Source organism: Maniola jurtina, chromosome Z, assembly GCF_905333055.1.
Source record: "Maniola jurtina chromosome Z, ilManJurt1.1, whole genome shotgun sequence".
Lineage (NCBI taxonomy): Eukaryota > Metazoa > Arthropoda > Insecta > Lepidoptera > Nymphalidae > Maniola > Maniola jurtina.
This window is the reverse complement of record NC_060058.1, coordinates 15017677-15033766: the sequence shown is the minus strand read 5'-3', so window position 1 is coordinate 15033766 and position 16090 is coordinate 15017677. Positions and strand designations below refer to the sequence as shown.

The following is a 16090-nucleotide window of genomic DNA, read 5'->3' as shown; positions in this document are numbered from 1 at the left end:
AGCACAAATCTAAGCTCAGCTAAGGGCTTGGCTCTACTAGAGATCTCATAACTTTTTAACAGTGAAAACATTATGAACTTGTGAGTCTTGGCAACCTTTTGGTATGGTTCCTTGAAAGTTGAAAATACTAATTATTATTTGTTCATGACCACATTTTAGTCTTTTTTTGTGATGCAAATTAATTTATTTCTTGTATGATTCATACGGAACTCTTCGTCTGCGAATCTTATTCGTACTTGACTGTTTTATTTTTATTTTACATTATGACTGCTATTATTACTATCATTAATAAAAAGGAATTCGATTCGAATAAAATTTCTTATACTTAATGTATTAAAACACTAGATGAAGCCCACGACTTCAACGGCGTGGATTAAGATTTTTTTAATCCCGCAGTTCTATGATTTTCTGGGTCAAAAAGTATACAAGTAGAACAAGATAGGTACTTAGACCTACCCTTTTTCTTCTTTAAGTAGTTACCTAATCGTGTTTGACTTCAAAACTTGCACTCAGAGGCTAGAGCTGATGCAATAGATTTTGATCTACATACAGCTACATTTTGATTAAATAACATTTATTACTTTATATTTTTAATATATCAATTACAATAATTAACTGGATAAGCAAAACATATAAGGTTATCATAATATAACAATCGTTTATGTGGGAATTATTATCTCAGAATAGAATATAAATTATTCATTAATGTTTTATAGCATTTTAATTACAATGGGGATGCAGTACCCTCGACTGAAATTGACAGCGCAAGTGGGTAATCTATTTCCTATTTCACCTAACACTGTGTGAGAAGAGATCCCTGGTATAAAGATGCGCCGGCTGGCTCTTCCCTCCACCATCCGCGTTTATTCGAATGTTTTGGGAGAGAGGCACGATGATTTCCATGAAAATGTTAGACTTTAGGCCGTTTTTGTGACGAGGGCTACCAAAGAGAATATAATCACTACGCTCTATCAATGGATTACCTCAAAAACTAAACTATTTAGAAATATGAAATTTCGGAATAATATGTATCATATACGTTACAATTTACACTTGTTATTATTGGGTTATTCTTTTTGAATTGCAATGTTCTAGCTCGGAAAAGAAATGTGTATATCATACGGCCAAAATATGATGTTCATAATAATTATGTACTGAACTCTAAAAGAGCGAGGCCCGACTCGCACTTGACTGGATTTTTTCTTCTTCACACCACAAGTAATTAACTGATTGCTGAAACTTGTAATGGAGAATGTATATCCTCCTTATATCGTCAACCATGGAGTCCTTTTGTCTGCGATTCTACCTTCCAACATTAATTATGGGAATGTCCAAAAAAAGCATTTAAAGGCTTGTTTGTTTTTCAGGCTATGGAATGACACTCGGCTTCCCGACCATCCTCATTCCTGCTGTACAGAGTCCTAAAGAAGGTGAAATATTACATTTGCAAGCTTCAGAGATATCATGGATAAGTAAGTACCAGCTAAACTCTGATTGTGTCTTATATTATATTGCAAATTATTATTATAGCATACTAGCTGATGCCCGCGACTTCGTTCGCGTGGATGTAGGATTTTAAAAATCCCGTGGGAACTCTTTGATTTTCCGGGATAAAAAGTAGCCTATGTGCTAATCCAGGGTATAATCTATCTCCATTCTAAATTTCAGCCCAATCCGTCCAGTAGTTTTTGCGTGAAGGAGTAACAAACATACACACACACACACACACACACACACATACAAACTTTCTCCTTTATAATATTAGTGTGATAAACTGCTTAAGTCAGTGTGCTTATGACGTCTTCTTCAGCAAAATGATCCAACAAGAAATTCGGTCATAGTTATATTATACCCACGACTTCATTCCGTGAACAAAGGTTTCTAAATTTTCTCATTGATTTTCCAGGATCAAAAGTAGCCTATGTGCTAATCCAGGGTATAATCTATCACCATTCCAAACAGCCAAATTATTTAATTAAGTACATACCTACACCTACTTACCTGCTTTTTATCCACCAATGGAGCTATTGTTAAAAAGTCGATCATAATGGTTTCGGCCCCAAGATTCAACCTTGAGAGACTCCTATTATTTTTCTTCGTACTTAGTTCTTGTAGGTACCTAACTATGTATTAAAAAAGCTAATTGAAGTTTTACACCTCTACGGAAGTGTTCTCTTCAAAACAAAACGAATCATTAGGAAAGGCATTCCGAACCAGTGGTAGATGCTTTTGACGATTCAAAAGAACTTGTAAAAGTCTATTTGAATAAAAATATTTTGAATTAGAATTTGAATTTGAAACACTGATAGCTATATTTTATTAAATATCTACTTACTAAGTAAGTATTTTCACTTTTCGGTTTGGTACCCGATTTTTCGCTCATTGGTTCATAATGAACCAGCTGATGCTCGCGACTTGGGCCGCCGCGTGGATTCAGATTTTTAATCCCGTTAGAACTCTTTGATTTTCCGGTTTAAAAACTAGTAATGTAATTCACTAGGTCTTGAAATAAGTAATATTATCGCCATCGTAGATCGGCTGCGGCATGATTGAAGGACAAACCGACACACTTTCGCATATAGGTAGAGATTGATTGGAAGTAAGTACATATTTTAAAAATCAGGAGTTGAAACTTGAAGTTCAATCACGCCGTCGTTGCTTAGTACTTAGAATATCAATTTACTATCAAAATCTTCATAAATAAGTTGGGCAGTAATCCTGCAGCATCAGCATTGACTTGGGTTGTCATTGGGTGATAGAGTTGGGACTTTTACAAGTGCTTTTGAATCGTCAAAATAATTTACCACTGGTTCGGAATGCCGTTCCTACCGAGACGAACCAGCAAGAAACTCGACGGTTGCTCTTTTCAACTGTTCTAATAATAAAGTCTACTATGGGCCCCTAAAATATTCTTTCATCATCATCAGTTCCTGAGCCCCTATAGGACCTATGTGTATAGGGCCTATAGTGCTGGTGATGACGCAACTTTGATGATGCCCACAGGCATCTAATGGGTACTAGCTTAAGCCTGCCTGCGACTTCTTCGGATGTCATAATACCTATCTGCATAGTGCATACCTTTCCAAGTTTCAATCCCATCCGTCTTTGTTGACAGGTTCGATAAATTTGATCGTTGTTCCGATTGGCTGCGCTTTGTCCGGCGTGGTTACGACACCGGTGGGCCGCCGACGGGCTATGCAGATGGTGAACGTACCATTCTTCATCGCCTGGCTAATGTTCCACTTCTCAGCCAACGTGGGACATCTTTACGGTGCACTGTTCCTCACAGGGTTAGCGGGAGGATTGCTTGAGGCACCAGTAAGTTCGTCTAAGAAATCAGGTACATAAATACTAATAAGCTGTGATAGCCTAGTGGTAAGGACGGCATTCTAATCGGAGGTCAGGGGTTCGATTCCGTGCACGCACCTCTAACTTTTTGGAGCTATGAGAGTTTTAAGTAATTAAATATCGCTTCTTTAAGGTGCCCACGCACCACAACTGCACTGCAGCGGAACTGCGCGTCGCGTCGCGTCAGCGCCCCGCACGATATTCTCTCCAGCCGCGACGCACGTACCTACGTCACTGCCGCGCGGCAGTTTTAAAGATCATACGTTTAACCGGGGATGGGCTATTCGGCGAGGCTACTTTGGTCCTGGAAAATCAAAAGTTCCCAAGGCATTTTTAAAAACCTAAATCCACGGGCAAAGCTGTGGGCATCAGTTAGTGTTGCAATATAGCTTGATATATTGCAACACTAGCTGGTGCCCGTAAGTTCGTACGCGTTGAAATGGCGGCTGACGCGGCTCCAGATCCTATTTTCCCGAAGGGTGCCAACGAGACCCAGCTATTACTAAGACTCCGCTGTCCGTCTATCCGTCCGTCTGTATTTCTGTGAAATTAAAGAAAACTCATCAAAAAAACATACAAATGAAACAACATCGTCTCCTGAAAAATTATTGATTGGTTGATGAAATTATTGGATTGATTTCCAAAATTAATACACTGAAAATCAGGTCTAGGTTTTTTCGTTAATTTATGGACTGGCAAAATTTTTGGGTCCAGGGCGCCAAGTCTTAAAAATGAAATTCACCCCAGCGTAGATAGTTACCTATAATTCGCGACAGGTGGAGATGGGGTGGGGTTGCCCCACACATCCGCACAGCCGTTTGCGCGATGGCGCGGGTGACGTGCGGGTGTGCGGGGCGTCCCCTCGCCTCATACCCCGATTGCCATATCGACCTGTCGCGTACTATACCTATACTAAATCTTGTTCTAGCCTACTTTGTTCGGTCTTGCGCTTGAATCTTCAAGTATCTGACTTAAATAGGTAGGTATACAAACTGCGTATTTGTTTAGATAAGCCATGCACGGTCTACCCGTTTATTGTTACAAAGATATCTTATTCAGACAAAAGTGAAAGGATAAGTGGATGTTACAATTTTGCATATCACTTTATAGCCATTGAGATTCTATCTCATTATGTGCTTACTGCGATAAAAGACAACCCTTTGTCCGTCGATATTTATAACTATTTTGATTATGAGGTGTTCTGTGATCGGAACAAAAGGTTATTTTGCTATGTGTGCTTTTATTCTGTTATAATTTGGCACTTGTATTGTGGTGTATAATACAAGTAGGTATATACATTCATCCTTGACAGACACGACAGACAGACAATAAATTGATCCTTTATAGGTTCATTTTTTACCTGCGGCGTCTGCGGCAAAGCCAAAAGTATGTATGTATGTTTGTATACAGATTCTGTGTGTTCCACCGTAGCGCCTAAACTACTGGGCCGATTTTGATGAATGAAGTGTCAATTGATTCAGTGATGATTAAGGTGTGAACATTTCAGCTTTTCTTAAGACGATCATAGCGTAGTCGGGTTTTAGTTTTCAACTTTATCTTGTTCCTGTTAAGGCACAGACAGAACCCTTAAAAAGTCTTTCGATCAGACACGTAATTACCTACACCGCTGACCTACTGTACAGCTAAGTATACAGTGTAGTTTTTAGGGTTCCATAGCCAAATGGCAAAAAACGGAACCCTTATAAATTCGTCATGTCTGTCTGTCTGTCCGTCCGTATGTCACAGCCACTTTTTTCCGAAACTATAAGACCCATACTGCTAAAACTTAGTAAGTAGATGTATTCTGTGAACCGCATTAAGACTTTCACACAAAATTAGAAAAAAAAAACGATAAATTTTTTGGGTCCCCATACGTAGAACTGAAACTTAAAATATTTTTTTTCATCAAACCCATACGTGTGGGGTATTTATGAATAGGTCTTTAAAAATGATATTGAGGTTTCTAATATCATTTTTTTCTAAACTGAATAGTTTGCGCGAGAGACTCTACCAAAGGAGTAAAATGTGTGTGTCGTCGTCCCCCCCCCCCCCCCCCCCCCGTAACTTCTAAAATAAGAGAATGATAAAACTAAAAAAAATATATGATGTACATTATTACCATGCAAGTTCCACCGAAAAGTTTTTTTTTAATACGTCATAAAAACTTAAAATATGTTTAAATTTTCAAAGTAAGATAACTATACCAAGTGGGGTATCATATGAAAGGGCTTTACTTGTATATTCTAAAACAGATTTTTATTTATTTTTATGCACAATATTTTTTGATTTATCGAGCAAAATGTCAAAAAAATACCCGAGTACGGAACCCTCGGTGCGCGAGTCCGACTCGCACTTGGCCGGTTTTTTTTTTAACTTGGACAGTATGGGGAAATCTGAAACCATAGCAGGTACAGGGAAAGCATATTAGGAACCATTTGCTCTTTTTTTATGAAACATTTTTGACGGAGTCAATTTTTTGGCCAAGCGTGAGTTGTCCATAAAAATCAATCAAATTGACAAATTTGTTTTTAACGATCTACTCAGTTTCATGTAATGATCATTTCATTGTATCGAAAGAAAATAATCGGTTCCTAAGACGCTTTTCCTGTATCTTCTACGGATTCCGATTTCCCCATACTGTCCAAGTTAAAAAAAACACACTGTATATATCTAGTGATGTGCTATGCTTATGATGCAGGTGCTGACATATGTGGCAGAGATAACACAGCCACACATCCGCGGCGCGCTCGCTGCCACCAGCTCCATGTGCATAATCATCGGTGTCTTCACGCAGTTTCTCTTCGGCCTGTTTATGTACTGGCGGACTGTGGCACTGGTTAATATTATATTCACGGTAAGATGATAAAATGAACCTTATTCGGTGGTACAACACTTTTCCTAGAGAATTTCCCACACTCTCCCTATAAACCCTCAGAGCCTCGATAGCTCAACTGTTGAGGAGCGGACTGAATTCCGAAAGGTCGCCGGTTCAAACCCCACCCGTCGTACTATTGTCGTACCCACTCCTAGCAGATTTACGCTTAATTGGAGGGCAAAGGCGAGTAAAAGTTATGATTAGCATGGCTAATATTCTATAAAAAAACCAAGCTTCTCATTTGTATATCCATATTTATAATATTTATAATAATATTATAAATGCGAAAGTGTGTCTGTCTGTCTGTCTGTCTGCTAGCTTTACGGCCCAACAGTTTAACCGATTTTGATGAAATTTGGTACAAATGTTGTTTACATCCCGGGGACGGACATAGGCTACTTTTTATCCCGGAAAATCAAAGAATTCCTACGGGATTCTTAAAGGTCCATCCGTTTACCCGATTTATATGAATTTTGGTTCAGAAGTAGCTTGCGTTCCGGAAATTGACATATAGGCATTTTTTCATACCGGAAAATCAAAGAGTTCCCACGGGATTTAAAAAAAATTAATCCACGCGGACGAAGTCGGGGGCATCATGTAGTTAAAAATAAAATTCAAAGATTTATTTCTTTACGATGTTACGTAACCTTTCGTGTACGAGTCCGACTGCATTTAACCGATTTTTTAGTGACTGTTTGCATTTTGTCAATAATTCCGTTAATTTCAGGTGATAGCCGTCTTGGCACTCTTCTTTGTTCCTGAATCACCTCACTGGCTGGTGTCCAGAAAAAGAATAGAAGATGCAAGAAAGGTATATCGTTGATTTTGGTATAGCCTGTTGGACTTCTGAAACTTACGTCAATGATATAGTGATTTATAAAATTATTGTAACTTATTGTGGTAATGCTTAACTAACGTTTTTAAATATCGCGTAAGTATGTACAAAAACTCAGAATATAAAATTGTAGGTAGCTAATTGTGTTTGGCCATTCTAAACACCAGATCGTTCCAAATTCTGTTTTTTTAAATTCATTAATTATGACTACAATCACACCTGATGGAAAGTGTATCGTAAGCTATAGTCTGACATAATGAGTTTCAAACCCGACAGAACAAATCTTGACGTCCGAATCACTCACATAATCCTTTTACTCGAAATGCATTTGTTATCTAGCTATTTTAAAATGGCTATTCGGTGAATAAAGATTAATGATTAATTAATTAATTGCAGAGCCTACAGTGGTTACGTGGTTGGACAAATCCTGAAGCTGTTGCAGGAGAGCTAAAAGACATCCAAGCACTGTTCAAACGAAAAAAAGGTACCTACTACTTAAGCTCTGGTTTTCTCCAACACACAAAAAACATATGCAAAGGAACACAACACAGAAAGAAGAAAACGGAAAAAACAATTGTGAGCAAAGGCGGCCTTATTGCTTAGAGCAATCTTTACTAGGCAACCTTTGCTGAAAGGAAAAGCTATGTAGTGCAGAATATGTGACAGAAGAAACAAAATTCTTTTCATTTCAAGAATTCTGTTTCTTCCTACGTAAGTACCTACGAGTAGGTCCTAGCATGACTTTGATGATACAACGGTGCAACCAACTTTATCAGTAATTTTCATTTTTTTTAGCTGAAACCGGGGATCAAGAAGAAACTCTATCGGAAAAGATATCACTGTACCTGGATAGAAGTTTTTTGGTGCCTTTTTTCCTGGTCTCCTACACCTTCTTTGTCGGCCACTTCAGTGGAATGACTACGTTACAGGTCCGTTTTATCTCTACATTGTATAAAACAACGGCTTCCCGCCTCTATCCCTATACACGCTTAGATCTTTTAAATTACGCAATGGATTTTAATGCGGTTGTCATCAATAGACAGAATGATTCAAGAGGAAGGTATAGACCCAGACAGGCGAAAGAAAAGAAAGAACGTACCTATACCTAATTATTGATTTTTGCAATTGTTCCAGACATATGCAGTTTCAATCTTCCAAATGCTAGAAGCGCCTATTGACAAGTACTATGCAACGCTGATTCTAGGCATTCTGCAGATATTTGGGTCGGGCGTTTGTGTTGTACTTGTCCATTATACAGGGAAGAGGCCGCTAACCTTTTTCTCTACCGCTGCTGCTGGAGTGTGTTGTGTACTGGTTGCTGGTTACGATGGGTACTTTAAAACGGTAAGTAATTTTTAGGATTCCGTACCTCAAAAGGAAATCGGAGCCCTTCTAGGATCACTTTGTTGTCTGTCTGTCAAGAAAACCTATATGGTACTTCCCGTTGACCTAGAATCATGAAATTTGACAGGTATCCAAAGTTTAGAACATCGGCGTAAAGTTGCCAGTCTATCGGTATTCTACGGGATATATTTCGGAGAGTGTGCACAAGAACTCTTTGACATGTTTCCTCCTTCACCTTTCTACCATCGTACTGCCAGGGCCCAGGCATCGTCAAGGTCTGCATCCGTACGTAGTCGAAATTCCTCGAACACGTGCGAAACGATTTGCTTCCTCTTTCCTAATTCGAACTGCTAGAATATGGAACGCCCTTCCGGCATCAGTTTTCCCTTCCACCTATAATATGGGTACCTTCAAGTCAAGAGTGAATAGGCAACTTCTAGGCAAGCGTCACTTGCTAGCACAGCACAGGTCTGATTGCAGCCAAGCGCTAGTCTATATAATTTAAAAAAAAAATAATAACAATAATAATCCTATAGCACAAGTAAAGAAAAAATCCGAAGCTAGTTTAAAAGTTGCGGCTGGCTGGTTGTGGGTGGCTGGCAGGGGGCAGGGGGTTGCCAATGGGTTGCCACGATCGATACTAAGTGCCAGACGATGCATGACGTGATTTCGAATACTATTTCGAAGAAAATATAAAACAAATTAGACTTTATATTTTGACCTAAGATTTTTTTACACCTTTATCACCTGTTATCCATGCGGTTATCTGTCAAAGCCACCATGATCCAACAAACTTTCGTTCTCCCTGTGCTTTGCCTGTGTTGGGGACAAGACAATACGCAGAGAAACACAGAAAGGTCCGGCACGCGCTGACTCTGTCTCAATATGTACCACTTTTAATTCACATTCGGGATATTTAACAAGACTTCTGTTACAGCACGATGTTTTAAACAAAACTACTTGGGACAACGTACACAATGCAACTATCGGAGTCAACAGTAATAATTTTGTAAGTCCGTTAATGTTTTTATTCCAAATACACATAAGTATTCTTCTGGGTCTCAGCTGCTCCATGGTTATGCGATGTTATTTAAATACTGTCATACAATAAATTTACGCTGGGCCCGCGATTGCCGACCTATTTTTGAAGCTACCGACTTGATTTTTGCCATAATCACGTTGATATTCATATATCAGCGTCAAAATGACAAAAATCAAGTACCTAGCTTCCAACATAGTGTAAGGTTATTTTTAAAAATTGATTTGAGTTGTCAAAAATAATATAAAATTATTAATTTATCTAATGCAGGTAGATTGATAAAATCGATATTTCGCTCATTCGATGTCATACAATCTGTTGCTAGGAGGCCAACAAGATTGAACTTGCATAAATACGGGTGTTTCGAAGGTTGTAGTTTAGTCTCCTTCCGAGATTCGGGGCGATATCGCATATTTTCGGTATTTGGATTGTGAACTGGATAATTAGATGTTGTGATAGCAATCACGCTCTAATTAAATTATTTATTTTGGCATTAATTTGTTTAGATTAAAACTCTCGGATAACCTCTACACATTGAACCTGGTGTTTTTTGTGTTGGTTTTGAGAGACATTCCAATAATTCGATAAAAATATTTAAATAATACCTGCTTTTCTGAGTGACGCCAATAATTCAGAAGCGGGACGTGTCTCACGTTGCCTTAATTTCGCTTTGGTATCTTTTTGTAAACAACCCACATTTGATTAAAATTTTTATTGAGTTTGATTTGGTGATTAAAATTTTTAGTTTTTTTAAAGAATTTAGTCTTTTGTGAAGTTGAAAGTAATTTGCAATAAGTGGTTCAGATTTTGTATACATCGAATGAGAAGTTAGTCGTTTGAATTTATTGTTGACTGGATATTAAAACTGAGAGTTCGGCAGTTCAAGGGTAGGTTTTAATGATTTGACGGAGGGCAGGATAGCCCATGATTTGGATTTGACTTAGGGCAAGGAAGCCCGCGACTGACATGACAAGATTGATTAGAAACACGAGGACGTGTTAAATTCAGGACGGCCGAACTGTAAGGTTATTTTTAAAAATTGATTTGAGTTGTCAAAAATAATATAAAATTATTAATTTATCTAATGCAGGTAGATTGATAAAATCGATATTTCGCTCATTCGATGTCATACAATCTGTTGCTAGGAGGCCAACAAGATTGAACTTGCATAAATACGGGTGTTTCGAAGGTTGTAGTTTAGTCTCCTTCCGAGATTCGGGGCGATATCGCATATTTTCGGTATTTGGATTGTGAACTGGATAATTAGATGTTGTGATAGCAATCACGCTCTAATTAAATTATTTATTTTGGCATTAATTTGTTTAGATTAAAACTCTCGGATAACCTCTACACATTGAACCTGGTGTTTTTTGTGTTGGTTTTGAGAGACATTCCAATAATTCGATAAAAATATTTAAATAATACCTGCTTTTCTGAGTGACGCCAATAATAGGTTGGCAATTGCAGCCAATGAACGACGACCCTGATATTTACTTAACAGCTACGAGTATAATGCAAATTTGTACGGGTTCGTACATTCACTGTTGCTGGGTTGGTTGGAAATGAAAATCTTGAGGAAAATTCACTGCACTATTTATTCTTTCTTCCGCTACCTATACAAAATTCAATATTTCTCTTTCAGGACAATCCCTATTCCTGGATTCCCACGACATTATTGATGTTGCTTGCTTTAGTTACACACACAGGCATACGACTTCTACCATGGATTCTTATTGGAGAGGCAAGTATTGAATTCACAGAAATCTTAGTAATATTTAACTAGATAACGCCCGCGACTTCGTCCGCGTGGATTTAGATTTTTTAAAAATCCTGTGGGATCTCTTTGAGTTTCCCCTTAGGAAGCTTGTCAATTTTGGGACTGCAGCTATTTCTGAACCAAATTTCATATGAATCGGTTAAACGAACTCTCATTGATTTTAGACTCGCTCCCTGAGGGAACCCTCTTGAGTCTTGATGCGACGCGGTTTCCACCGAATATCCGTCTATCTGTCTATTACATTAGCTTAAAATATCAACATGAAATAAAATTATTGTTTTAAATAAAGCTTGCCTAACGTTATTGCAAATGAACGAATTCAAAAAATATAAAAGGTCTTTATTTAGCCCTTTAGGGCACTGTCCAAAAACTCACTATGTGATAGTCGGTCGCTATATATTTATACTATATTTACTTTCGTTACCATGCGTGTATTAAAAATTGAATCTTATTTTAAAAGCTAATTAAGGCCGCATAGTTTTAATAATCAAACAACCGCTTATGGTCATCTAGACACATCCTTATTTTTTTTAATTGCAGGTATTCAGCGCAAAAACTAGATCCGGTGCAGCAGGCTTATCAAGTGCTATCGGTTATGTCTTTGGGTTTCTCACAAACAAAATGTACATCACTATGGTGGATAAACTGTCCATTTGGGGCACATACGGCTCTTACGGATTTATTTGGTACTTTATCATTCTACTTTTTCTCTCTTTAGGTTTCTGTATCCGCTCCGCTGTCCGTCCGTCTGTCTGTCAGCGGGCTGTGTGTCTCTTGGAGAGTTGAAATTTTTACAAAATGTGTATTTCTGTTGCTGAACAACAAATGATAAAAATGTCTATGTCATTCCCATGTTAAAATCTAGTGATAACAGGCGCCGAAGGAAGTTATGTTCAGATTATTATTTACTGGATAATTCCCACTTGCGAATTAATGTCTCCGGGATGCAAGTTATCTCCTGTGCCCAAAATCGGTTAAACGGATGGACCGTGGAACGGTAACAGATAGACAATTAATATACATACCTACGTACTTTTCAATTGCTTACCATACAACCATATACAACTTTAAAGGGCGAATAGGCGAAAAGTTTACGTTTTTAAATAATATGCATTCAGATATTTTTTTTATTTTAATTGAACAATGTTAAAAGTTTATTTTGATTTGAAAATATGAAGAGATGTAGTCTTACGCTATGAATAACGAAACCAATTTATGTTCTTTTTTAACCGACTTCAAAAAAAGGAGGAGGTTCTCAATTATTCGTTAAAATCTTTTTTTTTTATGTATGTTCCCCGATTACTCAAAGACCCCTGGACCTATTTGGAATTTTTTTCGTTTGAAAGGGTATATTGTGCAGGTGATCTCATATAAATTTGGCGAAGATCTGATGAATATCTTGGAGATGGAGAACAGAACTCCTCAATGGCTAAGAGCAAATTGCTCGCGATAAGTGTAATAGCTTAGTAAACAGTAGGGTTTTAACTGGGCATAGTAGTTACAGTGGGGCCACTAAATAATGGATATTTTTGGACACTTGAATTATTTTTTAAAATACATTTAAACATGTTATACCTATATCGAATTCAAACTAAGGAGATCTTTTATAGTAGGTATATGTATACCTAATTAAAAATTAGTGATGTATACAATATACATACCTAAGCGTAGAAAGAGAAATCAAATTATCCTTACCTAATAACAACAAAAGTAACTATAATACATTTTTTTTTACAGTTTGACGGGGTGCATAGTCTTATATTTCATATTACCAGAAACGGAAGGCAAAAAACTAAACGACATTGAAAATCATTTCACTGGCGTTAAACATCTGACCAAAGGAGTATACCGCTCCAAGGTATGAAAAATTAAATTAAATTGCAAACCAAACATTTCGTAGTAGATAGGTAGCAGGGGTCAATTTCGATCCCAACAAATCGCTTTGACAGATTTAATATGAATTTAAAATATGAAACTAAACTGTTAGTAGGTATTTTAAGCAATACTTACTTTTAATAATTTAGAGCCTCAATAGCTCAACCGGTAAGGGAGTGGACTGAAAACCGAAAGGTCGACGGTTCAAACCCCGCCCGTTGCACTATTGTCGTACCTACTTCTGGCACAAGCCTGACGCTTAGTTGGAGAGGAAAGGGGAATATTAGTCATTTAACGTGGCTAATATTCTTTTTTATTAAAAAAAAAAAAATTTAACCACAAAATTGTCTGTTACAGAAAAATAACCGCACTGAAATATCTCGAATGAGAGATTTAAAAGGCACGACAAATCCAACATTTGAACGGGACAACACTGACTTATAGAAATACAATAATTATTGATTTTGGATCCTTTCTAATCACCTTGATGAAAAAAAAATTAAAGAAATTTCTTTTTCATAAGATTCCCTAAGATGGAGGAATTAGGATGGAGGATATTGATGAGTTACACATAATGATAAAGAGAGAGAGAGCCAGCGCGTGCCAGGCCTTCGTTATTTTATAAAAGCTGAAAGTTGCTCCGAACAAAACATGACAAAATTACACTTAATACTTTGACGTAAGATTTTTTACAACTTTGTTACCTGTTATCTCACTAAGCCACCACGATCCAAACTTCATAGTCGCTAATCGTTCCTCCCTGTGTTGGGGACAATACGCAGAGAAACTTTCAGCTTTTATAAAATAACGAAGGTCTGGCCCTCGCGTACTCTTAGTCCATTACCTAATGGCGAAGCAAGCAGGATGTGCAAAGTTAAATCTGCTGAGACCGAGTGTTCTATTCAATCTAATTGCGTACAGTTTCTGAAACACTGATAATGACACCGAAATGTTTTTTGTCTCAAATAATTCAAGACAAGTGTAAATTAAAAATTTATAACACCCCCGACAAGTGAAGGCATCTTGACAGCTTGACATAAATTTGTCAATTGACATAATATTAAGAACCTAACGGTTATCTAACCTTCTTTTCTACAAGAAAACTAGAAAAGAGCTGATAACTCTTAAACGGCTGAACCATTTTTTTTGGAGTATAGCTAAGAACACTCTCGATTGAGCCACCTTTTAAACAAAAAAAAGTAAATTAAAATCGGTTCATTCGTTTAGGCGCTACGATGCCACACAGATACACAGATACACACGTCAAACTTATAACACCCCTCTTTTTGGGTCGCGGGTTAAAAAGAAAATAATTTCTTTAATTACCAACCTGAGGGAACAATTTAATTTTTTTTTAAATATAAAATTCCTTGGTAACCAAAAAGGTTGGTAATTAGATTATTTTAACCGAAAAGTATAGTGTAATTTTTTTAATGTATTTTAATTTTTAAGTCCAATTTACACTAGTCTTTTTAAATAGCATGATCGAAGCAACATGTTGTCTCGACCAACAGAATGTAACTGAAAATGTATGCGCTTCCTGCCAGAAAAATTGTCAAATAATTTAATTCGCGCACTAACATTATTGTCAGCATTTAGGATTAAGAGAAAATAAAAATATTTTATTACAACCATTTTTCTTTTATTAATTTTTTTATTATTTTATTTACATATTAATTTTTTATTATTATTTTAGACCGAGATGTATTTTATGATTTCAGTGGGAAGTGCGACAGGTAGACTCTCCCTAGCTCTTTTATCTTTACCGCTGCTTTGGAATATAGGTATATAGACCAGTAATTTGGGCGTCAAAAAGGGGCTTATCTGGAAAGTTTTCAGAATGTTATGCAAATTGGTGGTTTTATAGATTTTGATGTGCTCTTTCCGAATTTTTATTTTGCCACCTCGTACCTTTGCTGCTCGCGCCGCCATCTTGGAAAAATGGCGCCCAAAAACAGTTTTCTCACGATAACTTCTTTCCCATTCATTTTACGACAAAAATTGCTATGTAACAATTAAACTAGAGACAATTTCCTACAATTTGTGTAGTCACCTTTTTTTGTAGACTCAATAGTTTCAGTGTACGAGCGCCACAAAGCCCACTCCAACACTCGTTTTGGTTAAATAACTCATTTCCACACCACCATGCGGTAGAGTGAGTGGCGTGATTTTTTTTTATGGTATCTCCAGGAGACGGTAGTCAGTCACCTTCAATTTAAGCCATCACTTCGTTCAGAGAATACTAACACTCTTCAGAAGTCTGCTCGAGATAAGAGTAAATATACTGCATCGCAGTTTCGATCTCATGTGAATATGGACCTTTTTTGGGTTTCGAACCCAAAGGATGCCAACGGGACCTTATTACTAAGTCTCCGCTGTCATCCGTCCGTCCGTTCGTCCGTCCGTTTGTCTGTCAGCGGGCTGTATCTCGTGAACCGTAATAGATAGAGAGTTGAAATTTTCACAAAATGTGCCGTTATAACAACAAATAATAAAAATTTCAAAATGGCTGACATGAAAAAAAAAACAAAAAAGTAATGTTATTTCTTGTTTGATGGTACGGAACCCTTCGTGTGCGAGGTGGGCTTGCACTTCTTGAGATTCGTTAAGAACATAGTTTATTTTCACATAAATTTTTGAATGAAGTTATGCCAGCTTTATTCAATACAAAAAATCGTGTTAAACTGGCCATATAATTTGCAAAAATTGGCAACAGTTCATTTTTACTCCTTAATGTGATTAAAAATCCATATTTTAGTTCATTATGTGTAAATAAGACTATATTTCTAATATTTAAATATTTTTTTCCAGTAAATCAGATGATTTCTAAGGACAGATTTAGGGCTTCAAAGTTGTTTGTAAATTATAATCAAAATTGTATTCCAAATATATCAAGCACACATATTTGGCAGTAATTATTGCTAAGAAAAGTTTTGGTAGGTATTATAATTAATCTCAAAGTTACAAAAGATCTTCGAACACATGTCCAAAGTGCCC

The 16090-nt window shown here is 37.0% G+C and overlaps 1 protein-coding gene across 5 annotated transcripts in view; it reads left to right on the top strand.

Moving 5' to 3' along the window:
- The window catches only part of LOC123880260 (facilitated trehalose transporter Tret1), a 48074-nt gene extending 34015 nt beyond the window's left edge, over nt 1–14059 (top strand). For all 5 annotated transcript variants that reach the window (XM_045928290.1, XM_045928292.1, XM_045928293.1 and 2 more), the window contains exons 3-14: nt 1368–1472; nt 3116–3318; nt 6047–6202; nt 6951–7034; nt 7455–7542; nt 7854–7987; nt 8193–8402; nt 9340–9411; nt 11084–11182; nt 11759–11904; nt 12956–13076; nt 13451–14059. In XM_045928290.1, the coding sequence (XP_045784246.1) occupies nt 1368–1472; nt 3116–3318; nt 6047–6202; nt 6951–7034; nt 7455–7542; nt 7854–7987; nt 8193–8402; nt 9340–9411; nt 11084–11182; nt 11759–11904; nt 12956–13076; nt 13451–13537 (1505 nt within the window). In that variant the 3' untranslated portion in view covers nt 13538–14059. The remainder of the gene's footprint in view (nt 1–1367; nt 1473–3115; nt 3319–6046; nt 6203–6950; nt 7035–7454; nt 7543–7853; nt 7988–8192; nt 8403–9339; nt 9412–11083; nt 11183–11758; nt 11905–12955; nt 13077–13450) is intronic.
- The last annotated feature ends 2031 nt before the right edge of the window (nt 14060–16090 follow it).